The 24,721-nt window shown below is 44.8% G+C and overlaps 1 protein-coding gene across 5 annotated transcripts; it reads left to right on the top strand.

Moving 5' to 3' along the window:
* The first annotated feature begins 1,261 nt into the window (after positions 1 to 1,261).
* Positions 1,262 to 23,261, top strand: brd3b (bromodomain containing 3b). Of its 5 annotated transcripts, XR_004019413.1 has the most exons (13): positions 1,262 to 1,426; positions 5,963 to 6,242; positions 6,335 to 6,446; positions 6,526 to 6,663; positions 6,746 to 6,905; positions 10,212 to 10,381; positions 10,478 to 10,873; positions 17,247 to 17,375; positions 17,452 to 17,634; positions 17,840 to 18,072; positions 18,160 to 18,458; positions 19,368 to 20,293; positions 21,058 to 23,261. XR_004019413.1 is itself a non-coding variant. In XM_030723596.1 (12 exons), exons 2-12 carry the CDS (start codon positions 6,151 to 6,153, stop codon positions 19,484 to 19,486), a joined length of 2,016 nt encoding a protein of 671 aa, XP_030579456.1. In that variant the 5' UTR covers positions 1,262 to 1,426; positions 5,963 to 6,150; the 3' UTR covers positions 19,487 to 23,261. The 5 variants fall into 5 exon arrangements, 4 of the variants coding, with proteins under 4 accessions (XP_030579456.1, XP_030579453.1, XP_030579454.1 ...); XM_030723596.1 differs by having other exon boundaries at positions 6,746 to 6,890; positions 19,368 to 23,261; XM_030723593.1 differs by having other exon boundaries at positions 19,368 to 23,261.
* Positions 23,262 to 24,721: the final 1,460 nt, after the last annotated feature.

The raw sequence follows: 24,721 nt of genomic DNA, 5'->3' as shown, positions 1-24,721 counted from the left end.
CTGGAGCATTTCGAAAACAGTCCACTCTGGAACCTGTTTTCTTAAAGTATCGTTTTCATGCCATTTTCGTGTAAACGGGAGGCTGACACGCATCAACACTTTACAGTTCCCATCTGGAAATGCTCTTGTGTAAACGGGGCCAAAAAGCAGATGTTTCTTTACACGAGGACAGCGTGAAAACTATATTTTTGAAAACGGGTTCCAAAGTGGAGCATTTTTAAAACTCTCCAGTCTCCGTTTCCATGTAAATGGGCGAAAATGCTACTTTTTGAAAACGGGGGTACTGGGACATGCGCACATTGGTTGTGACTCCTATATCTACGCCACCAACTTGTGGACTGGCAATAGGAACTACAACATTATCATTGTCTAGCATTTCTGTGTAAATGGAGATCATTTTTGAAATGTTTCCATCTGAACGCGTTACTTTTAGAAAACAATAAGACAACACAGTTTACACTGAAAACATTCTTGTGTAAATAGATGATGGTGCTTCTCCTCCACCTTTGAAGTTGAACTGTGCTGAACTCTGACCTTCAAGGTCAGAGTTCAGCTTCTAAAAGAAAAGAAGCACTGCCTTTACCTCCTTCCATTAAAGGAGTGAGCTCCTGAGCCGCTTCAGGACCAGTGCTTTCAAATCTTTTCTCATTGTGCAGGAAATACTTAGGACTCAAGGAGCATTCTCCATCACTTCATCCCAGCTGAGGATCTCCGCTGTGCCCTGGTGCCAAGCTGAGGAACATGTCCTTGGTTCTCCTGCTGAGGAACATCTTCTCGGTTCTCCTCAGTTCTCCTGCTGAGGAACATCTCCTCGGTGTTCCTGCTCTCTGGGCTCAGTGATACAGAGGAACTACAGAGCTCAGGCACCTGAGTTTGAGCTGTTTGTGTTTTTAAGTTTTCATTTGTGCTTTTTCTCATTGACGTTTCGGCCTTTTATGCAAACAGCTGCTTTGACTTTGTGACGTTAAAGCCACCAGTTTAACCCCGGAGCTGCTCACGAATTGTTTAGTCTCGATAATTGATCGATAGCCAGCAGGGCGCCGCTGCAGCAGTGCATGCTGGGATACAGAGTTCGTTTCGCGGCGCCATTCCGAATCCTGCGGTTTCACCGGCTAATCACAAGCGCCCGGTCGTCGATTCGGCCAATCACCGTGTCTTAAATGACTCCTCTACCAATCGCAGGTCTTCATACCACCTAGCAACAAATCAAAGTCCCGCAAGCACCCCGCAGCCAATCACAGCGCGTCATCTAACAGGCCAGCCAATACGATCACAACAACATCCATGATGCTGCTCGGCACTGCGCTTGCGTACAGACAAGACAGCTGATAACTCATCTATTATGCTACTTGGCTAAATAAAAATCTTCGAGAAATCCGCCGGAGCCACCGCGGGACCGCCGGAGGACCAAGACGCCGAGTGCAGAGTGTGTGAGAGCGGGAGCAGCGGGGTGAGCGGGCGGCGGGAGCGGCGGGCGGCGCGGAGCGGTCGGTGTGTCGGAGCTGCCGCTCGGCGCCTTCAGACAAAGCTCAGCTAACGGGCTAATGCTTCGTTAGCTAGCCAAACATCGAGCGCTATCGTCCGCAAATATCGCAAATGCAGCCACACTAATGCGTCCGGAGTGCGCCAAATCAGGGCCCAGCAGCCCATAAAGCACCCCCAGCACGCGTTTCGTCAACCCCACGGCCGCTGTGGGGACTATTAGCGACGTATTACGGCCTCGAAGAGGAGCTGTGCTTGGTTAGCCACCTAGCTGGTGCTGTGCCCGCCATCTTTTAAAGCAGGTAAATGGATGTTGGAGCGGAGCGGCCGCCGCGGCCGCAACCGAGCTTCAGCCCCGATCAGCGTGGGGAAAAGGCGGCTTCGGGCATCGGAGTGTCGGTGAACTGATGTGTGAGAGGATGTGTGCGGTTTGCCGTGCGCAGCGCTGGCTCTTAGTGGTTAGCTCGGCTGTTAGCAGCACGCAGGCTGCCCCGGACTCCTGCAGGACTGCTTCGGGCCCGGGCCTGCCGTTCCGGGCCACTCGGGCCACTCGGGCACGGAACGATAGCTCCAGGTCTGTGTCTGCCGCTCGAGCCCAGGTCCAGGTCCCGGCCTGCTATTACGGGTCCAGGTCTGCCGCTGCGGACCGTCCGGGTCCGGGTCTTCTCTCCGGGCCCGGGACGGTCTTAGAGGATCTGTAGCAGGAGTTCAAAGATCGCTTGTAGTGCAGGTTCAGGTGTCCGGAGGATGTGCCCACTTTAATAGATCTGTCTACATCAGTGCAATCCAGTTTGAATTAAAATGTCAGTTTGACCTCTAATGTAGCTTTAAAGGCCGAAAATCAGCAGAAATTACAGACTAAAGACAGACCTAATGACGAGCTTGTTCTATTAGATGAGTTTTAAAATGCCCACTTCATGCTTTGTTTTCACTGGGACTTTAATGCCTTTTTGGGCGTGTGACAGTCTGTGCAGCACTTTTTCAGCATTTTCACGGATCTAAAAATAGCTTTGTTTTATTTTTTCTTTTAATTAAAAAAATAATTCAGCCCTGACGTTTTTGCAGTTAGTCAGCACGGCATCAGAAAGCCGTATTTTTATTTTTAAAGTGTGGTATTGAAATACCATTTTTATAAACAATGCAACAGACTGTACAGGTTTACCTAATAATGTGGCTGCTCACTGTTTTTAGCACACCTGTGGCTGTGAGCATGATTTTAAACTGAACTTTTAAACAGGTAAAACACTAATGTTTCTGACTATATGGAGCTTAAACAGTTTATCCAAAAATAAAATGCAATCAGGTGATCCCTGAGTGTGCGTTGATCAGCAGGTATTTATTGTGGTGTTGTGGTCTGACTGAACAGGCTGATTTTTGCTTGCATTATTTAATAAATGTCAAAGTAAGATGCAGCTGCTCTGAATTCATAGAGATCAATTCTCAGATTTTTGCTCAGTGATGATTTTAGACTTATAATCATTGAGGCCAAAGAAATCACACAGAAAAATTAATAACTTTGTTGTAGCACATTAGAAACAACACTTTAGATAATTGTTAATAGTGTCGTGTGTGCAGTATTGAAATCATCAGATATTCAGCTCCAATTTGAATCATAACCCCTCAGATGCATCATATCGGCAGCTATGAAGAGAAAACGGTCTTTCAGAATGAACTCATCATGAAATAAAGATGAACTTTTTGTGTCCTACAGTTGGTACATTCTTGTTACAGGAGCCAACCAAAAAGTAAATACACAAAGAATAAAGATCTGAAATAGAAAAAGTAAAATAAGTGTGAAAAGCTAGATTTCATACACTGAGTAGCTGCTTAGGAAATCAAACAAGCTCAGTATCTGTGAGGTGGCATTAAGGTGACTTGGTGTGAGGGGGTAAAGGTTGGGAGCAGGGGGGAGATGAGGCAGATGTGTCGAGTTGTAACGAGGGTTGAAAGGTTCCTGATTTAATGAAACCATCAGCTGATGAATTGCATTTATTTATCAACTCCAGTGAATGAGTGAGCGGTTCGGCTCTTATAGATGATTTGGTTGGTCAAATGATAATAAAATTGTCAAGTTCTCAGAACCATGTCTTACATCAGGCTCTAATACAGCTATAAAAATGACTAACGCATCAGCCAGTTGACAGATAAGTGAAGCATGAAGAAAATCCAGAGTCTCAGTTTGTGTTTCTGATGTTTTGAGATTAGATGGATTATTAGCCCTTCAGTGTTAGAAGCAAACTCTGTTCAGCTTAGAAGTCACTGTTTTTTTTGGGATTTGGAAAACTTACACCTCCGTGAATTTTGGGCCTCGTTTGTTCTGCTTAGGGTGATGGTCTGGACTGTATTCAGGTCAGTTATGGAGCTGTGGTGCTGGAGGACGAGCTCTGCTGAAATAAGAAAGTTCCCCTGAAACAGACATCCTGTGGATGACGGCAGATGTTGCTCCTAAACCTGGAGATGCGGTTCAGCATTAATGGGGCCTTCACAGATGCGTCCCTGCCGGGTGCATTAATTCCCCCTCATACCATCAGGGATTCTGCTTTGACCTGAGCTCTGAGAACAAGCCAAATTGTTTTTCCTCCTTTTTTACCTGGAGGAAGCAGCGTCCATGATTTCCAGAGAGAATCTCAAATTCTGATTGGTCAGATTACAGGACAGTTTCTACCCATCCTCAGTCTGTCTGAAATGAGGTCAGAGGAGGTGGAGGTGTTTCTGGATCTTGTTCCCGTGTGTGTTCTTTGTGTGGTGGAGTCTGAGCTTCCTGTGTGGATGTAGTGATGACCTGCGTTCTCTGCTGATGGTTCTCAGATGTGTTCCTGAGCCCATGCAGTGATCTCCACCTCATAATCTGGTCTGAGGGTCTGAACACCACCAACATCCAGCAGCACTACAGCTGGTCCCTTGTGTGCTCACATTTCTGAGTCTTCATCGGGTCATGAACTGGAGATGATCAGTTCTGACAAACGTTCCTCTGAAACTGTTGTTCCTCACAGTCTTCACCTCTGAAACGCTCAGCCTCACTGGGAGGATCTTTTTACACCCAGTCATGACACTAACTAACCTCATGAGCTGGCATGTGTTAAAGCAGATGTTTTAACCTCCATAAAGGGATATGTGTAGGAACTGGACCACGCTGGTCCTGGAAGCTTCCTGCTTTTTTGCATTCAGAGATCAGTGGTCATCTGCCAGTCTGTCATATAAGGTGTTAGAATTTATCTGCATTTGATAGCTTACCATAGGCCACCTGATTAAAAAACAAAAAAAAAAAAAATTACATTTTCTTCATCCATCCATCTTCTTCCCTTTATCCTTTTCAGGGTTATGGGGGTAGGCTGGAACCTGTCCCAGCTGTCATAGGGTGACAGGCGGGGTACACCTGGACAGGTGGGCAGTCTGTTACAGGGCTAACACAGAGACAGACAACTATTCACACCTATGGGCAATTTAGAATCACCAGGTAACCTAAATCCACTGACTGCATGTCTTTGGACTGCGGGAGGAAGCCAGAGATCCCACACAGACACGGAGAACATGCAAACTCCAGAAACAGTCCGGCAAACCGCTAATCCTCACACTGTCGCTTTTCTGAGAAACGTTGATGTTTTTGTATTAATAAAGCCATTTTATTGGGACATTTCAATTACAAAATATTTATCAAACTGAAGCTTAGTTCAAGAGGAATATTTTCATGTAATTAGTTATTTATTTGATGCTACCGGTTAGAAGAAATTGACTGCAGGGTGTGTTGTTTAGGCCTGTATCAGCTGATCACTACCACTGATGAAGGGGCTTTGTGGAACAGGTGGCCTTGCTACTCTAAGGTTGGAGTTTAAAACCTTGTGGTGTAACTGCAGCCCGCGATCTCAGTGTGTTGGACACCAAATATCTGAATGCTTCGGAGAAGAATCCCTCTCAGTACAGACATGAAGCTGAGGATCAGGACTTTTTCACAGCCAGTAATCCCAACCACACTCAGCAGATTACTGACTGATCTCGTGGTGTTGGTGGATCATCTCAGATGTTCTCTGGGCTGATGTTGGGGCCTTTTTCCTCCTGTCTTAGGCAGAGACAAATTCCATCATATCAGGGACTCTCAAAATGAACTTGTATTGAGAATAGTTTAACCGTCATCCTCCGTCTTCCCTGTACTGATGTGTTCATATTAGCCTGACCACAGCTAGCACATCATTATCTGTCAACTAGCCCGACGTCGCCAACCCTCCAAACATCGCTGCTGTTTTCATCTTCGTTTATGTCCAACGTTAGTGCAGAAATCCGTCAGAACACGGTGCATCGTCTTTAGGAAACTAGTGAGCTAACGACTAACTGATAAACCTGGGGAAACCCAGGAGCTGCAGGACAGGAATTTGGTCAATAACCTCACACTGATGCTGATGGGCAGGGCGGGTTAAAAGAAGAGGATTCATTTCCCCGTGAGGATCAGCGATAGACACTGACTCTCTCCCTCTCTCTCTCTCAGGTCGTGCGATGGGAGTTTGCCTCATCGGGGGACACGTTGAACTGAAGTGCCATCACCTGCACCTGAACTGAACACACACACCTGTGTGCACACACACTTGCCCTCAGCCCACAGAGGGAATCCTTTTTTTCATCTTCAGGTCAGACGCCACTGTCCCACGGTGTATCGCTGCGTCACCGTCGTCCACAATGTCGGACGCCCCCGAGGCTGCGCCACCCAGCCCCCCTGCTCTCACCAACCCGCCTCCCCCTGAGGTCACCAACCCCACCAAACCGGGGAGGTAGGACACACCTGAGAGAGAGTCCTGATTGACCATTAGAGGCAGGTGAATGTTGTATGCTGACTATGTGTGTTTGTGTGTGTGTCCCTCAGGAAAACCAACCAGCTGCAGTACATGCAGAATGTGGTGGTGAAGACGCTGTGGAAGCATCAGTTTGCTTGGCCCTTCTACCAGCCCGTGGATGCCATCAAATTGTGTCTACACGTGGGTCACCATTTTTCTGATCATGTTAAACACACACACACACAGATGAGTGTTTTCCTAACCACAGCTTTGTGTACAGGATTACCACAAGGTGATCAAGAACCCGATGGACATGGGAACCATTAAAAAGCGTTTGGAGAACAATTATTACTGGAGCGCCAGTGAGGCCATGCAAGACTTCAACACCATGTTCACTAACTGTTACATCTACAACAAGGTAAAGAGGGTGGAGCCAGGGCACTGGGGACACCACAGCTGTAATGATGTTAACGTGTGTGTGTGTGTGTGTGTGTGTTTAGCCCACAGATGATATCGTCCTCATGGCTCAGGCTTTAGAGAAGATCTTCCTGCAGAAAGTTGCTCAGATGCCTCAAGAAGAAGTCGCTCTGCTGCCCCCAGCTCCCAAAGGCAAGAACAAGAGCAAACAGCCGGCTGCCACCACAGGTGAGACTACCACAGGTGAGACTAACGCAGGTAACACTGCAGCTAGCAGAGGTGGTACTGACCCAGGTTGTAAAAGTCAATTCACTTTTTAAAAAAAATAAAATAAACAGCAAAAAACAATCAAAGTAATAAACGGGTAATTTGGTGCTTTGAGTTGAGGCAAAAACATGAAACAAAAACAGGATTAACAAAAAAAATCTCCAATTCCAATAAAAATAAAAATGCCTGGGGAGAAAAAATAAGAATAAATAAGTAATAAGAACTAAATCTTCAAATAGAAAACGTTCACAGTGGATGTGACAGAATCCATGAGGTGCCTTCAGACTTTAGACCTGATTTAATGCAGAGCCTCCGAAACGTTGTAAGTGATCCCCCTGCAAAAAATAGCGGGGGGATATTGTCGTCATATTGTCTGTTCGGTATGAGTATTGTTAATACTGAAAACATAGTTTTGTAGGAATATGTATTATATCTTACTAACCCAGGGGAAACTAAAAGTATGGTAAAAATTGCCTAAGTTAGATTCACATGGCCCGTGGAATTTTATCTGACTTGTAAAAAAATCCGTCTTATGTGTAAGTCGGATAAAATCTGATTCTTCAAAATATCAGACAGTTTGGGGCCTAATATCAAATTTCACAGTAATGGCTTTCTGCTTCGTCCCTGGTTTTGTTTTCGCAGATTTTATAATCTTGTATTTCTGCTCGTCAGTGCAAGTTTGTAGCTTACACTTGACTCCAGCACTTGTTTCCAGTGAAATGAACTGATTGGCCCAGTGCAGCCAATCCAGACATCACGTGATCTCCACGCGTTGTTAGTGTGTGTAGTTGTGCATGAACGAGCTGATGCATGGTGTTTGCGTAGATCGTAGATATTGGAACTGGTTGTGACAGCAGCTGAGGAAAGATTTAGCGCTAAACTCATTCACTTATGCGATCACATTTAATTGGAAACGTATTACAATGGGACCAGATTTTTCATCCGAGGTAGGTGAAAATCCAACTTGTATGATCTGATTTAGGTGATGATTTTATTGGAACTAACGTTATGACTGCATAAGTCATCTGACTAGAGTGATTTGTGTGACTTTGACTTAGGTGATTTCTACTGTGTTTGGATAAAAGATTAGTGCAAGGCCTCCAAATTAGGGCAAAATAGTTTTGGTAATAAGATGTCTGCTGAAGGATTTTTTTTTTTTTACTTGTACTGTTTTATATAAACTAGTTAAGTGTAAAAATCAGTTGTACGTTTGACAGGTAGCTGGCTGAGCTAAAACAGGAGTGATGTCTTTTCTTTGGACAGGTGGGAGTCCGGCAGTTGGTGTCAGGGAGCTGACAGAGACCTGAACAAATATGTTTTAGAAACAAAACCGCTTTAATTGGTAAAAGCTGTCTTTTACAACGAAACTGAGTGGCCGGTTAAGACCTATAAAATATCAACTAGGGTTTAAATGTATGTGCGTGACGGGCTGGGCTCCTTTGTTAGTGCACCAGCAGATAAAACGCATTACCATTTAGCTGAAGGAAGGTTTTTGCTTCTTCAAAGAATGACTGTCAGGTGTGGCAGGTACATATAGCTGTGTACCATCCATGTAATAGCTGCACTGAACATTGTGTATGTCAAAGATGGAGGTGAGGGGCGCTCTGAGGGACAAGTTCAACCAAACCCAGCTTTCTCTGCGTTAACTGACTCAACACATCCTAAAACGCCACTCAGAGCTAACTGGTATCACCGTGGTGGTTATCAGCTTTCTCTGTTCGTCCTGGCTCTGTGCTTCAGGCTCTGGGCGTGCTCACATAAAAAGGGCCGTGTCATGGGTCATGTGACTCTTCTACAAAATGATCCCGTGAGTGCAGCCTGTTCCAATCAGAGATGATGATGATAACATGGTGATAAAAACGTATAAAGAACATAAAAATCCATCCATCCATTCACTTCCGCTTATCCTGTTCAGGGTCGCAGGGGGGCTGGAGCCTATCTCAGCTGTCATAGGGTGAGAGGCAGGGTACACCCTGTACAGGTCACCAGCCTGTCACAGGGCCAACACAGAGAGACGGACAACCATCCACACTCAAATTCGTGCTCTCATTGACACCTATGGGCAATTTAGAGTGGCCAATTAACCTAACCCCAGTAAGCACATGCCTTTGGACTGTGGGAGGAAACCGGAGTATCCGGAAGAAACCCATGCAGACACGGGGAGAACATGCAAACTCCACAGAGAGAGAGAGAGAGGCCTGGGCCAAGGTGGAATTGAACCCAGGCCTCCCAGATGGGATTCTAACTGTAAGGCAGCAGTGCTAACCACTGCGCTACCGTGCTGCCCCATTTAAATTAAAAACAAGCAAACAAAAAAACATCTAACTGTAAAATAATCTGAGAGAAACACTGCAGAAACCGGTTAATCTGCTGATTTCTGACAGACTGGAGAAAAAAGATTTGAACTGCAGTCAATGATTTTGTGGTTGAGTCGCTCTCAGTGCTGCTGCTTATTTCTAAAGTGACTCTGAGACTTTAAACACATGAAAGCTTCCTGCCAAGCAGGCTGATGAAGGAGATGTGGAAATCAGAGACCAGAGTGAGATGAATGTGACTGAAAGCTGTTCTTGGGGTGTGAATGTGTTTCCAGCAGAGACTCAGCAGCAGGTTAGAATCAAGTAGAACAACATTTAGACATTTTCTGCATCACCACCTGAATCCGTGTACATTTCGGTCTGAGCTGCTGTAACTTCAGAGCTTCATTCAGAGTTTTCAATAATGAGCTGTTCGTATAAACGTGTTCCCCCAGTAGAGTCTGCATCACACTGAGAACATGCTGGAAAAAAAAGAATCCATGTAAACGTGGTGCTTCCAGCACAACAACGAACCTCTGAACATCACCTGCTCCTGAACAGGTGAGGTGATGAGCATCAATTACCACGGTGATGTAGCAAATAAAAAGACTGACACTTCATGACGCAGAAAACTCTTGAGTGGAAGCTCGAAACAGCTCACTGACACATTAATCTGACTCGGTAGTGTAGCCCTCTGGTCTGCAGTTAGTGGAAACTGAGGATGAAGAACCCTGGAAAACTCGACCATGCAAACAAACTTTGTGCTCCAAACACTTAAAAGGAACTTCCTGGTTGATGGCGTCAGACGCTGCGCTCAGATGCAGCTCGACCTGAACAATCATTGACATTTATTCATTATCCACCTTTAACAGGGTAGGACCTGTACTATGCATGCCGATAAAAGTAATACTGCAGTACTTCCTGATTGACAGTACTGTTACTTCTTGCAATACTACAGTACCAACAATACTTCCTGTCTCTCTTTCAGTGAGTCAGCAGGCTGAGTCTTCAGCCTCCCCTCCCCCCTCATACCCCTCCCCGTCTCCCTCTCAGACACCTGTAATCTCAACCACACCCACACCTGTCCAGACCACGCCCCCTGTATCTGCACCGCAGCCTCCTGCAAACATGATGCCATCTGCCCAACCTGTCGTTAAGGTAAGAGCCATGTGCAGTGACACAGCATCACATGACCTGAAATAGTAGACACATACCTGAGCCCACCCTCTCTCTGCATGTCTGGCTCTCTAACAGAAGAAAGGTGTGAAGAGGAAAGCCGACACCACCACTCCGACCACGTCAGCCATCGCTGCTGGCCGCGCCGACTCTCCGTCCGCTCAGGATGCCAAACCGGCCAAGCTTGCCTCATCACGGCGTGAAGCTGCCGCCCGCCCCACCAAGACTCGGCGGGAGACCGGAGACGAGATGGCAGGGGGCGAGGTGGGAGCCGGAGGCGTTGGCGCCGGGGGGAGGAAGGGCGGTAAGCTGGGTGAGCAAATGAAACACTGCGACGCCATCCTGAAGGAGATGCTCTCGAAGAAGCACGCTGCCTACGCCTGGCCCTTCTACAAGCCCGTGGATGCAGAGGCGCTGGAGCTGCATGACTACCATGACATCATCAAACACCCCATGGACCTCAGCACCATCCGGGTAATGGCATCATCACAGAGACACTAAACACACAACCATCAGAGTGAGGTCAGAGGTTAATGTTGGTTTATAGTGGTTAATGGTGGACATGTTCAGGACACGTTGTAGAAAGTCTTCTAACTGAAATTGATCAGCTGATACTGGTAACGATCAATATTGCAGACATCTTTTTTTTGTTTTAAAGAAAGTAGATCATCATTTACAGTCAACATCAGAGCAGAAACTGTTGAACCAAGATTTAATGAGTGAATTGTTACTGTGTTGACACGCATACTTTTTATTCATGAAATTGAGAATCCGTCAGGCTCAGCTTCAAACCATCAGTATTACCCCTTTTCCACCGCTGGGGTTCCGGCGCCAGTGCTGTTCCCAAAAGAACCAGCGAAAAGCTGGTTCTTAGGAATGGGCCCGCATTTCCACCGCGCTTGCAAACCGGTCCTTTACGTATGAGTGTGGGGCTGGTCCTCGTCTGGACACGGAAGCCGTGGGAGAACACGCTCCCCTTTCTTGTGCTGCGAACACATTTTACAGTCCAAACCAAACTACTGCAGCATCTGTGTGCAGCACAGAGGTAAACACAGACAGCGATTAGAGCAAGACGACAAGTACAGCAAGTTCAGCCTTAGAGCCCAACCTAATTCACAGCCGTGAAAATCACTTCGCTTTTCTCATGTAATACACATGTAATATGGTAGAAAAGTTTATGTTGAGACGGCAGAGTCACGCCCTTCTACTGCTTTCGTCACGCGTTCTTGGTTCCAGACCAGCTAGCTTGCGGGGCTGGAGTTGAACCCGTTTTTCAGCCGAGCACCGAGTACGTTCATGGTGGAAAAACCGCTGAACGGGTCAAATACTGGCACTGGCACCGGAACCCTGTCGGTGGAAAAACGGCTTATGGGCAAAACTGTGCTGACAGATAAAAACATCAGAAACAGCTCGAGGTGTTACAGCAGACCAAAAACACAGGAAAGCCCAGAGAGCAGAATTTTAATGAGCCATTCACCTGCTGTGATGTGTGAGCTTCACTCAACATTATTACAACATTGTTAATTACTTAATGGAGACCCTCTGCTGGCTTTACCTGTTTCTCCTGTTTGCGCAGAAGCATCCCACACGCTGGGAGGCTGCAGCTCCTCCTTCTACTTCTGTTGTTTAATGGTGGTGGTCAGAAGGTGCACTAACGCCACCTTCTGACAATAGCCTGACACCACTAAAACCAGAGAAAATGCATGAGATGAAACATGGTCATATAAACTGTTCAGCAGATCAAATAATTTAGGACAAAACTCCAATTTTTCCTGACAGACGTTGTTGTGGTTTTGATTTGAGATTGAATTTTTAAAGTCAAGGCAAGTTCAGTATTTGCACTTTAATGATTTATAACACAGGCCGCATCACCACATGTGCTCACATAAAAATATTAATTGGGTGCTGAATTTGCACCTTGAAGAGGTCCTTTATTTTTTTGGCTTATGACATTGTGTACGGTTCAAAAGAAGGACGGAGCTCGCAGAGGATGATTCACATGTTTGATTATGTTTGTTGTTATGAACGTTGTGCATACATGAAAGGGGCCAACTCGTAATGGGACATGTGATAGGCTGACTGGCCGGTCACCAGTCCAAGCCAAAAATACTGGGAATCAGTCGATTGCCGTTCCTGTGCTTCTCTAGCAGAAAAACAGTTAAATCTACACAGTGATGTCTTCATATTCCTCTTTCTGTCTAACTTCTGTCAAAAATACAACGGATTCACTTTACTGGAAAAACACTCTCCCCGCCAAAAGTATTGGAAGAGTGAGGCCGATCCCTTTATTTTTGCTGTAGGCTGAAAACATTTGGGTTTGATACCAAAAATCATTATGAGACAAAAAAAAAAATCAACATCCGAGCATTTATTTCCAGTAGGGCTGCAGCTATCGATTATTTTAGTAATCGAGTATTCTATCGATTATTCCATTGATTACTCAAGTAATCACATAAAAAATACTTTTTTCGTATTAACAGTTCATCTGCATAGTTTAACTTCCGTACTGCAGTTTTCCCCTGTGTGAAATAATCAGGGTGGATGGAGCAGCTACAAAGTTCTCTTTTCTTCACTTGCTAATCGGGTGGTTGATGAAGGACCTCCAGCTGTTTCCCAGTAAAAGTTTAATGGTGCTTACAGGGGTGAAAAAGCTTCTTTTGAAAGCTTCTTTCCATCTGAGCTCGCCGGCACCGGCTCCGCCTCTTTGCACTTCTGCAGACACACTGCACGTAGAACAGCTGACTGCTGCTGTTGTTGTATTATCAGTGTTTATGTTGAAAAACTGGGGGCTACAAGAGCAATGTTGTAATGCTTTGTATTCACAAGCATTCTCCACACGTTTCTACTGCAGGTCTATATTTAGTCACTAATCAGGGATTAAAGTATTAAAAAAAATTTGACGGGGAAGGGGTCCTTCCGGTACCGGACGATCGCTAGTGCTAATGGCGGCACTCGCTAGTAAACTGCGGTTAAACTGGAAGCTGAAGTAGAGAAAAAAATAACAGCTGAAATTCTCAGCACAGCGAGCACAACACAAACACTGTAGAGAGCGGTGGAGGCATGGAAAAACATGTCAGCGATGATCCACTTTAAGTGTCAAAGGCAATCCGTCACAGTGATGGAGAGGTTTTTTTTTTCTAGAATCTAAGGGTTTTTTTTAAATGCCTGATACACACTCCACATCAGTAGGTGGCGGTAATGCAGCTCTAAGCTGGTTTGTCCATTAAACCCACAAGAAGGAAAAAGACAACTATGGAGAACTGTAATGGTGCTCTTGTGGGTGAAACGCTCCATTTACATGGAGATACCTGAGCGCTGCAGAGTTTAAACGACGCATCGAAGCAGCAAATTTGTGTCGAGAATTTTTTTATAATCGAATTATTCGAGTTACTCGATGAATCGTTGTAGCCCTAATTTCCAGGTATTTTCATCTGGATCCAATCCACAGTTCAGAAGATGGCACAAGGTTCTAGCCAGAAAAAAAAATTCAGTCTGGTGCGCATGCGTGCGTGTGTGTGTTGGGGCGTAGGGGCTAATTAGCATTAGCTTGCTAACGCTAAATGCTGTGCCAGCTAATTCATTGATGGTGAACAGTTAGATAATATCAGTCTATGTAATATTCTGTAATAATGGTTGGTCCTACTGGTTATTGAAAGCACCTGAATCTGATTAGACCATGTGACTTGATGATGATAGGGAGTGTGGATCCCTCTAGTCTGTGTTGCAATGCTCTGAAAGTAAGATGCACGTTTACCTGCAGCTGTTATTAATAAACATTCCTCAAGAACACGTCAGTGTGTTATCCTTGTGGGTCTACTTCTCCTTTGGTTTCACGCTGGTCGCTATTTTGCCCCGCAAAATCAAGCGTGAACAAGACCATGTAATTTACTTTTAGTCATAATTTAGTCATCTGAATAGTTTGTTTTAGTCTAGTTTTAGTCGACAAATTATCGTAAGAATATAGCCGACTAAAACTACGGTCGATTTAGTCGACTAAAATATAAAGGGTGTAAAATATAAATGCTTTTTTTTTAGTTTCCTTGAATTAGGCATTATACACACTTACACAAAATTAAACATTTATTAACTTCTTTGGGCCCACCGGTGTCCTCATTTGCATGCACATTTTGTAATGAAGCTAGAACTGCAACCAAATAAGAGAGAGCAATGATTCTTTTTGCATATAAAAACAGGGGAATTACACTTACATACTGTGCATTCAACATGTCCCCAGAGCACTATGTCCTTCCTCCAACAGGTTCGCAGTAATCGTGTAAAATTGCATATAAAGCGCAAACATCAAAACCGTATAATCATGCAGTCATTGTTTTCATTAGCTGCTAAGAGCACTTCCTACATTGGACTGTCCGTCATCACATTGTCACATGAACTATCACATGATTTCATGCAAGCCACTACCTGCAGCAACAGGAAGTGACGTCATTATCCCACGAATTGCTCATATTCTTGCCGGGAAATGTAGTTTTATTCTCCTAGGCCTGGCACAGCAGAAACCACTGCGTGTCTGACTTTATACCTTCCTGTATATGTTCCAGAGACACTCAGAACTTTGATTACACTATTGAAAGTAGTTTATTTTGATGCACATGCTGGCTTTTTGCAAATTCTGCACAGTATTAATTTTTTTTCGTTTTTCCTACAGTTTATAAAATGAGTGTATCTTACAAATGAAGTTATGAACAGACTCAAAATTTATTTTCTGTGGTTTGAAAGGCCTCTGTGCATCTTTTTCTCATTTACAGTTTTGAAGAATACAGCTATGGCTTTTCTGTATCTAGAAAAATATGTAAAAATAAACAATTTTCAATTTTTTTTGTGGGTTATTAGACTTTTTAGCTAATTTCTGTAGGTACTATCTATTTCTTTCATACATATTTTGAAAATTTGGGATATAAAGATTCTATTGATGTATAGAAAATTGAAATATTCCCAAAAATGGCACTACAGCATGTAAAAATGTGTCCATACATCGGCTCTTCTCTTTCTCCCTGCTGACATTGTTTACATAACTTAGTTCTATCGGAAGTAACGACAAATCACAGGCTAGTTTGGTCTTCCCGGGTTTAGAGCAAATTTGTGCAACTGTGCATTTGATTGGATGTTTTCCTAAATTGTCCCACCCTGTCACAAAATTAAATCAGCTCTGATTGGATGTCGTCCCCGCCAAGCATTTTCGTCTCGTTTTCATTCGTTGACAAAAGTGTCAATTTCGTCATCGTTTTTATCCTTTTTAGGTAGTTTTTATTTTGTTATCGTCTTGTTTTCATCATGAAAAAAAGGGTCGTTGACGAAAACAATGACGAAAATATTTCTCCAACGACCCCCAACTTTGGACCGTTGTAAGATCGCACGTGCACATTGTGTGCAGTGATAGAACAGGTCCAATGGTGAACCAGTGAAATTCTCAGCATAGCCCAGTGCTGGGCGATCAACCGCTGGCTAGAACCCTGTAGCACCTTTGATCTGAACCCACCCATTTTTCTTGTGAGCCAAAGTATTGGAACAGATTAAAATGGTGAAAAAGACTTCATATTTAGCGCAAATCCTTGGCTTAAATTAACTGCATCAAGGCTGTGACCCATCGACATAACTAAACTTTGCATTCTTCTTTTGTGACACTTGTCCAGGCTTTCACCACAGCCTCTTTTCCATTTTATTTTTTATTCCCTTCAGTCTCATCTTTAGCAGGTAAAATGCATGCTCTATAGGGTTTAAGTCTGGGGATTGACTAGGCCAGTCTAAAACCTTCCACTTTCTGCCCTTGATGAACCCTGACCCTGTTTTGGGTTATCTTGCTGAATAATGAAGGATATCTAAATCAGTTTAGTTGCATCTTTCTTTAAATTGATGGATGACATACTGCTGACATCATGCGTGACATCGTCAATGAAGATTAATGAGCCTTCCCAGAAGAAGCCATGTGAGTCCATGCCATGACATTACCTCCACTGTGTTTCACACATGAGCTCGTATGTTTGGGATCACTAACAGCTGTTTTTAGGGTCTGTCTTTACAGCACTTATTTTGGTCATGTGCTGTAGTTTTCTTTGGTCGACCTGTTCCACATCTGTTACTTACTACACCAGAGACCACGTTCTTCTTCAGGATGTCCAAAGGGTGTACTGGCTATGGCCCATGTTTGTGCAATAGCGCTGATTGATTTTCCATCTTCTCTCAGCTTCACGTTGCTTGTTTTTTCACCCATAGACAGCTCTCTGGTTTTCATGTTGGTTACTCCCCTAACTATAAATGCACAGCCTGCACAGGCAAAACCCAAATCTGCACCTGAGCGTAGACACTGTTATTTATTGTTTGAAGAATTAATGTAACAGGACACCTGGGCCACAAAACACACCTGTCTGTCACATGTTCTTATACTTTTGCTCACAGGAAAAATGGGTGGCTTCAGATCAAAAGTGCTATCTTCTGAATTGTGGATCAGATCCAGATGGAAATATCTAGAAATAAAAGCTGAGATGTTGATTTATTAATTTTTTTCTCCTCATATTCATTTTTTGATGTCAAACCCAAATGTTTTCATTCTACACCAAAAATAAAGCGACTGGGCTCATTGTCCCAATGCTTTAGCAGGGCAGTGTACCTGCAAAAACACCTGATTTCAAACATACCAAAGCATGAACTTTGCTTTCTCTACTCTGTGGTTTAAACTGGTCACTGTGATGCCCTCAGCCCTAAAATGAGGTCCTTCTGAACCTTCAGTTCTGGTGTTGGTTCTTTGGTTGCTGAAATGTGAGATTTGGCACGGTCTCTAAAAAATGGCGTCAGTGTCTGCGTGGGCTGAAGTTTGTCATCTGTTTTCCAACAGAAAAAGATGGATAAAGGCGAGTACAGCGACCCTCAGAGTTTCGCCACTGATGTCAGGTTAATGTTCTCCAACTGTTACAAGTACAACCCCCCAGACCACGAGGTGGTGGCCATGGCCCGCAAACTGCAGGTACGTATAGATTGCGCTACCTTTACCTGCTTAATCAGTTGCTGTGATCTGTTATTGATAGCCCGTCTGCCTTCAGGACGTGTTTGAAATGCGTTTCGCTAAAATCCCCGACGAGGGCCTGGAGGCGTCGGTCCCGACCACGACCCCAGTGGTCAGTAAAAGCACCGCCTCCTCCGACAGCAGCAACAACTCCTCCTCTGACGAATCGTCTGACTCTGAGGAGGAGCGGGCCACGCGATTGGCTGAGCTACAGGAGCAGGTTGGTGCTGCCGACCAATCACAGGTCAAGAACATCTTGGTTTTCTTCTTTTAAACATTTTAGATTTAATGTTTTTTGTTTTTGTTTTTGTTAAATGTAAGATTCATGTTTTTAAATATCCATGGCTCGAATGACTCACCAGATGCAGGCGTCGCTGTGTATTGATGATAGATGATAGGTATTGATAATCAGTTTATTCCATCAGTTGAAGGCGGTGCACGAGCAGCTGGCCGTCCTGTCCCAGGCTCCGGTCAGCAAGCCAAAGAAGAAGAAAGAGAAGAAAGACAAGGAGAAGAAGAAAGAGAAGGAGAAAGATAAGGGAAACAAGGGCAAGATAGAGGAAGAGAAGAAGCCAAAGGCCGCTGCACAGCAGCCCAAACCAGCCAATCAGAAGAAGGCCCCAGCCAGAAAAGCCAACAGCACGGTGACAGCCACCAGGTATGACTCAGTTTTCAGGTAATTAAACTGAGAAAGGAAAAAATAAACTTGGTGATATCTAACCAACCATTGTGACACTGTTTGCAGGCAACCCAAGAAAGGGAGTAAGACATCGGGCAGCGGCTCAGCCAACGGTGACGACGGCGAGGAGTCATCACTGCCGATGTCATACGATGAGAAGCGGCAGCTGAGTCTGGACATCAACCGGCTGCCAGGAGAGAAGCTGGGCCGCGTCGTCCACATCATTCAGACCAGAGAGCCGTCGCTGAGGGACTCCAACCCCGACGAGATCGAGATTGACTTTGAGACGCTCAAACCCTCCACACTCCGAGAGCTGGAGCGCTATGTCAAGTCCTGCCTGCAGAAGAAGCAGAGGAAGCTTCTGCGTAAGTACCAGCTTTAAAAAAAACACTCCAGTCAATCATAAGAGTCACACGTCCATCAAAAGCCGCCAGAGCCTGAAGTTTGTGGACTACTGTCCAAGGAGCTACAGGTTCCTTCAGTTTATCTGTACGGTCTGACATCCCACGAGTCAAAAAGCAGCAGATTTTACTTTTAACGTCCTTTTTATCCTCCTGCCCGATATAAAGTGGGAGGATATTATCGTCATCCAGGCAAAATAATTTTGCAGAAGGTAATAAGATATCTGCTGAAGTGCTTCTGTTATGAAATGAGGCTGCAGTGGGAAAACGTGGGCAGAGAATAATGGGACCTGTTCTACAGCGAACAGCTTTTCCACCATGTTGGTTCTGGTCTTTGAGCTGCATTTTTTTTCCCACCAGATTTTTTTTCTTTTTTTTTTTTATTTAGCTCACCTGCAGTAACTTCAGCAGCACCACCAACAGGTGCCATTTTCTATCCCCCCCGATATGAAGATTTGCAGATAGACATCACTGTTTGCAGTCCTCGGGATAAAAACTCCCATAGTTTTGGTTGAAATGTTCTCTGGGGTCCAAAATGAAGGGCATAAAACTAAAGGGAACTCTTCACATCAGTGGAGAAGGTGCTACGTGGTTCCTCTGTTCTGACAGTCCTGCAAAGCAACAAAAACATGCAGATGTGTTTGCAGTTGCATGCAGGTTATTAGAAAACTGGCCCTCGTGTTTTGGTTCCTTCAGAGGAGATGCAGGTCGTCAGGAGGTTCCTCTGGTGGAAACAGAACGACGCACGGGTGCTGCTGAACATCTCTTGAGCCTGGACAGAAACGTCATTAAAGTGGTTTGAAGGTGTGTGAGGATGGCTGCTCAGGTTCACCTGTCATTAACTCCTCCCCATTTCTATCTCCTCAATTTCAGAGAAGGCAGCCGGAGGCGGGGCCACAGGAGGTGGGGCTAGTCGTTTGAGTGGCAGCTCCTCTTCCTCCTCTGATGACAGCTCCTCGACAGGAACCTCCTCATCCTCCGACACAGACTGAACACACACACACTCTCTCTCTCTCTCACACACACGCAGACACACACAGGTTACTGAACACAGAAACAAACACACATGTGAACCTCCATCCTGAACAAACACAAAGACGGAGATACACACTCTGAACTTGTTACACGTTTAAACACACACACAAACACACACACAGAGACTGGATGTAAATAGGCTGACCTGTTTTTTTTTTTTTATTATTATTATTTTTAGCTCCTAGTGTTTATTTTGTTTTTATTTTTTCCCTACTGGAGGACTGCAGACAGAAGAGGAGAAGAAGAAGAAAGCGGCGGCTTCTCATTGACAACAACAATGTGGGCGGAGCTTGGGAAAGTGACAGCAGCCCGTTCATCTGGGAGTCGTACTGATCTGTGGACAGAAATAAAATCGAGCGTCTCGGCTCATTTGCGTTCTTCTTCTTCTTCTTCTTTGTAAACGGCTGGCGGTGACCCCTGACCTCTGAACACATTCCAGAAGCATCCTCGGAGAGGAGGAGCAGGTGATCTCAGTGGGTTTGTGGATATTGCGACGAATCACCTCACGTTTCGTTTGAAGGCTCCGGGAGAGCTGCAGCCGAGAGAAGATTCGATGACATCACAAAATGGTGCAAACACAATGTCAGTTTGAGGAGGTAATCTGAACGGAAACGTTTTCCTCTGAACCTCGCAGTCACACGAGTAAAAATTGTCATTTAGCCTCTCCTCTCCAGACGTGGCGTCGATGTGGCTGCGTTAACCTGAGGTGGATCCACGGAGGAAATCTGAGGCAGGAAGCGGACAGGAACACTGCAGTGGGCAGGGTCAGCATGTAGTTAAGCAGTTTAAAGGTACTTTTTGTAAAATCCAGTTTAAGATTTAAAGTTGAAAGGTGTCTAAAATGAAGTGTCAGCGGCGTGAAGAAAAAAAGACCTGACTCAGATGTACTTTAATGTAATACCAGTTTGTGCCACTAGATGGAGCAGCCGGTTAGAGTAAACTTTATTTAGAAGAGGTAAGACACATTGGTGTGTTACAGTGACAGAAATGCAGTAAGGACTAAAGAACACATTTCAGCCCACTGAATGGTGAGAAGCTGCCCCCTGCTGGTGGAAGGTTTAGTTTCAAAAAGCACCTTCGATTTGAAGCTTTAGTTAAAGCATTTCAGTTGACGGGGAACTGAAGGTGCCAGACTCCATCTGCAGAAATACAGATTTTGCTGATCTGACGATTGATCTGCTCAATTGGTTCATTTGGCGTTTAACCCTTTAAAACACGTAACGGTGTGACAGGAAATGGCATGCTGGGCAGTGAAATGACTGTTTGCATGTAACGGCAGGTAAAGCTGAGAAAAAGTCAAAACTGGGGGGGGGCGTGTCCACTGCCATCTGCATTTGATCCCTCCCCAGGAAGTGTTTTAATGTATGTCAGCTAAAATGAGTGACCTGTGTGCAGCGGTGCTCAGGTGGATTGTCTCTCTGTAGCAAACAGTGTCATTTTAACCAGATGTTGATCAATAGGTTTGATTGATGTGCTCTGATCAGCTGTAATTGGCTCTTTAAGTCAAACCAGTTTCTGGTTCTTTCAGTTCCACCTTAAAAGCCCTCTGAGACCAAAACTGCCCCCTGCTGGTCTTGCAACCCAAACACAACTTCCTGTCTGTCCCTGGGGGTCATTGTGGCAGTGTGGGCGGGGTCTCTGGATCCTGACCCCGCCCAGCCGGCGCCAGCAGAGACTGATTTCTTTTTTTTCTTTATCTTCTTTTTTTTTTTTTTAACACTACATTTCCTTTGTTTTTGATTTTCAGGTTGTGTGCTGAACTTGTTTGTGTCTTATAAGGTTCTCTATATAAAAAAATGTCTTTGTATCGCTGTCCTGTTCAAGCCCCACCCCCATCCTCATCCCGCCAAAACAGAACCACTCATACTGTACCGCCTCCTCCCGTCAGGGTCCAAACCGGAGCACCTCCTTTTTTTTTTTTTAAAGCTTCTTTTAAGGTTTTAGAGCTTGCTGTCTTTCAGATGAAATCAGGAAAAGACGCCGAAAATAAAATGATTTCTGAAGAAAAAGCCACGCCCATTGCAGTTTTTACGATTTTAGTCTGTCAAAGAATAAAAACAAAGGTCACCGAGAGGCTTTTTAAAATCATTTCGTTTAATCAACTGATTGAACAGAAACAATCTTTAAGCGCTTTCTTAAATCGGTTGGCGTTTTGGCGTCAGATTTCTAATCGTGATATCAGAAGACATGCCTTTTGACCCCCTCTGACCGTTGGCCTGTGATTAGGCTTCAGATGGCGTCAGGAGTGTCTGGTTTCTGTCGATCTCGTGCTGAATGGATCAAGCCAATCAGGTAATCATGTGAGATCTTAAGCACCTGTCTGTCAGCGGTTTCTGGTTGGTCAGGTTGAGCATGTGAGGCCTCTCACACGTGGCACTGTAGAGTTGGATGTTTTTCAAGGACCTGCAGTCGACCAGTCAGAGCTTCATGGTAGGCTGGGATTGGCTTGACATCACATTCTGCAGCTCGCTCAGAACGCCGCCATAATTCGAACCATTGAAACTTTCTGTGTTCATCACTTTACTCATGACATCTCCAAAGGCAGATATTCGCCATAGATTTTATGTTGGTGGATTATATTGTGCATCATTACGAGGACTTAGAATCAGAATCATGTTTCTGCAGTGACATCAGTGGGACATGGCCATTGGAGCCCACTGCCTGGTTGGTTATGTGGTGTTTAGCTCGGTCATCGGCTGGTTCCTGGTTTCTCGTTTTTTGTATTGTCAGTGGCCTCTTTAGCCTGACCGTCTTCAGACGCCGACAGAAACATTGACAAACAGAAGATCGAGCTTCTTGGATAAATTTCTCAGGACTGACAGTTGTGAGAAAAGAGCCGCTGCCTCGTCAGTGACATTCTGGCATCTGCAAACACCTTCCAGAAACACAAAGATGGCAGTGGTTGACAGGATGTAGAAATATTAGACGTGGTTTGATCAAAGCTGTCAAATTGACTCAGCCAATAAGCTGGATAGAGATGGTTTCTGATTGGCTGGAGCCACGGAGTGTCTGAACCTGGGAAAAATCCCACCCCACTGGCCACTTGCCCTGTGATTGGCTAATGTAGGCTTTTAATGGCTTTTTTTCAGTATTTCCTGATTATTGGCAACTGATTTGGTTCGCTAGTGGAGATTAATCTGTTTTTAGCACCCCCTGGAGGTGACGTGAGATTAGAGCAGTAAATGATTGGATCCGAGTAAAGTCTGAGCTGAAACTACTCAGTCATCTGACCTCCTGGTGGCACTACAGCTTCAGTCTGAATGTTTTCCTCCAATGTCATGGAATCCTTTCCTTTTCGCCTCCTTGCTGCGTGTCAACGTGATTTCAGGGTGTGTGTTTTTCTTCTGGATGTTTTACAGACGATCGATAACCTGAAATGATTGATCAGGAGCCCCACGTGACAGACAGGCGGATAGCTCGTTGCCACAGTAACCCTCCTCTTTGTTTTTAGTTGGTCAAGCTTCAATGCTATAGTTAATTTTTGTATTTTAATAAGAAAAGGAAACAGTGGTTTTATGTATTTGCATGCACTCCGGCCGTACGTTCTTTCTCGCGTATGTTTGAGCGCTGTATAGTAGCTGTAAAGTAGCCGTCTGAGGTTAGAGCGAGCTCCACTTGGTAGAGACGCAGAGGGGATGAAAACCAACAAGTGAATTATTTGATGTAATTACTGATATGGGATCCTTATTTTCTGAGTTCATTTGTTTTCATAAATAAACACATAAACTGAAACCAGAGGTCTCGAGTCTTTTCTCACTGAGGGCATCGAACAGAAAGTAAACGCTGGGCCGAAGCTCCTCGGGCTCTAACCTGGAATGTGCTGGATGTAACAGAACTGCCTCGGTGACAAGTGACCATCAGTGGGCGGGGCCACGATGACCTTTACACCCCACTGCTGACGAGCCACCCATAACATGCCGGGGATATTCTGCACTTCCCAGCATGCAATTAATCTATAATAAACACTGGCAGCGCGCACACACACACACACATCATTCCCCTAAGATCTCCAAAGCAGCTCCCTCAGTCCCATTTACCTGAACACCCTGGAGAGGACAGGAAAAAAAGGAGTCTACTAAAATCAGCACTCATCTGAGCTGCCTGCACACAGACATACACCACAGTAATTTATTACATTTGTGACTTGTCTATTTACAGCCGAGCAGCTGCTCAGCAAACTCTGGATATTTGAGTTCTGGTCAATGTTTTTCCTCACACTGAAATAAACTCCATTTACCCTGAACCAGCACTTCTTTATTAAAACACCCTTATTTTGAAAGTTCAGTATCTGCTAAGCAGCGGAGGAGACAGGAAGTGCTGAGCCGGCCCAACCCTTCCTGTCTCCTCCTCGTTGCAGGTCCTGGTTTGGTTCTGAGGGTCTCTGAGTAGAACCAGGACTACCAGCTGCAGAACACAATGGAGGATTTCATCTCTAAGACTCAGTGCAGCAGGGCTGCGGGGGGGCAGTCTGAGACAGCGCGAATAAACAGCTGAAATTATACATTTTATTTTAGTTTCCATAAATCCAGTATGGATGGCATGGCTGAAATGCCTCTAAAGACCTTCTGTTTTACTCTGTGAAGCTGATTTTACCCATAAAACACTAGTGTTCTGATACTGCGTGTTGATTCATCAGTTAACGTTTTAAGGACAGGGTGTCCTCCTTTGATGGCTCCAGTTTCCACATGACTCCAGGAGACATCAGCAGGGTAGTTAAAGCTCAGAAAGGTGTTGCGGTTTTTGAAGGTGACGCTGTCACACCTCTAATCAAAATGGAGGACACTGTAAAGTGGCTCATGGTGCTGTGATGTCATAATACTCAAAGGTATTTTACTGCAATAGAAACCAGTAAAACATCAAAAATGCAACTACAGCTATTGTCTTGAACCCTTCTATCAAAAGCAGGATGGAGATTGTTGTTCTGCAGCTCCTCAGAGGCTGATTCATCCTGAGGAGCTCAGGAGCACCCACTGTGGAACAGGAGTTCACAGTGGTGGAGGTCCCCCGGGGATGCTGGAGGAAAAACTGGTATGTTACTCGTTAAATTGGTTTGAAGTCACAGCTTTAGAGATTTGAAACAGACTTTACTATCGGAGCTGAACCAGAAGCTCCTTCCACTCGGCTCCTACATTTCCCACAATGCCTTCTTAATACAGGAAGTCCAGAGTCCAGACAGGAAGCTCACAGACCTG

This window comes from Archocentrus centrarchus, unplaced genomic scaffold, assembly GCF_007364275.1.
Source record: "Archocentrus centrarchus isolate MPI-CPG fArcCen1 unplaced genomic scaffold, fArcCen1 scaffold_26_ctg1, whole genome shotgun sequence".
Taxonomy (NCBI): Eukaryota; Metazoa; Chordata; class Actinopteri; order Cichliformes; family Cichlidae; genus Archocentrus; species Archocentrus centrarchus.
Note: the sequence above shows the minus strand (reverse complement) of the source record. Positions and strands in the feature narration are given on the sequence as shown.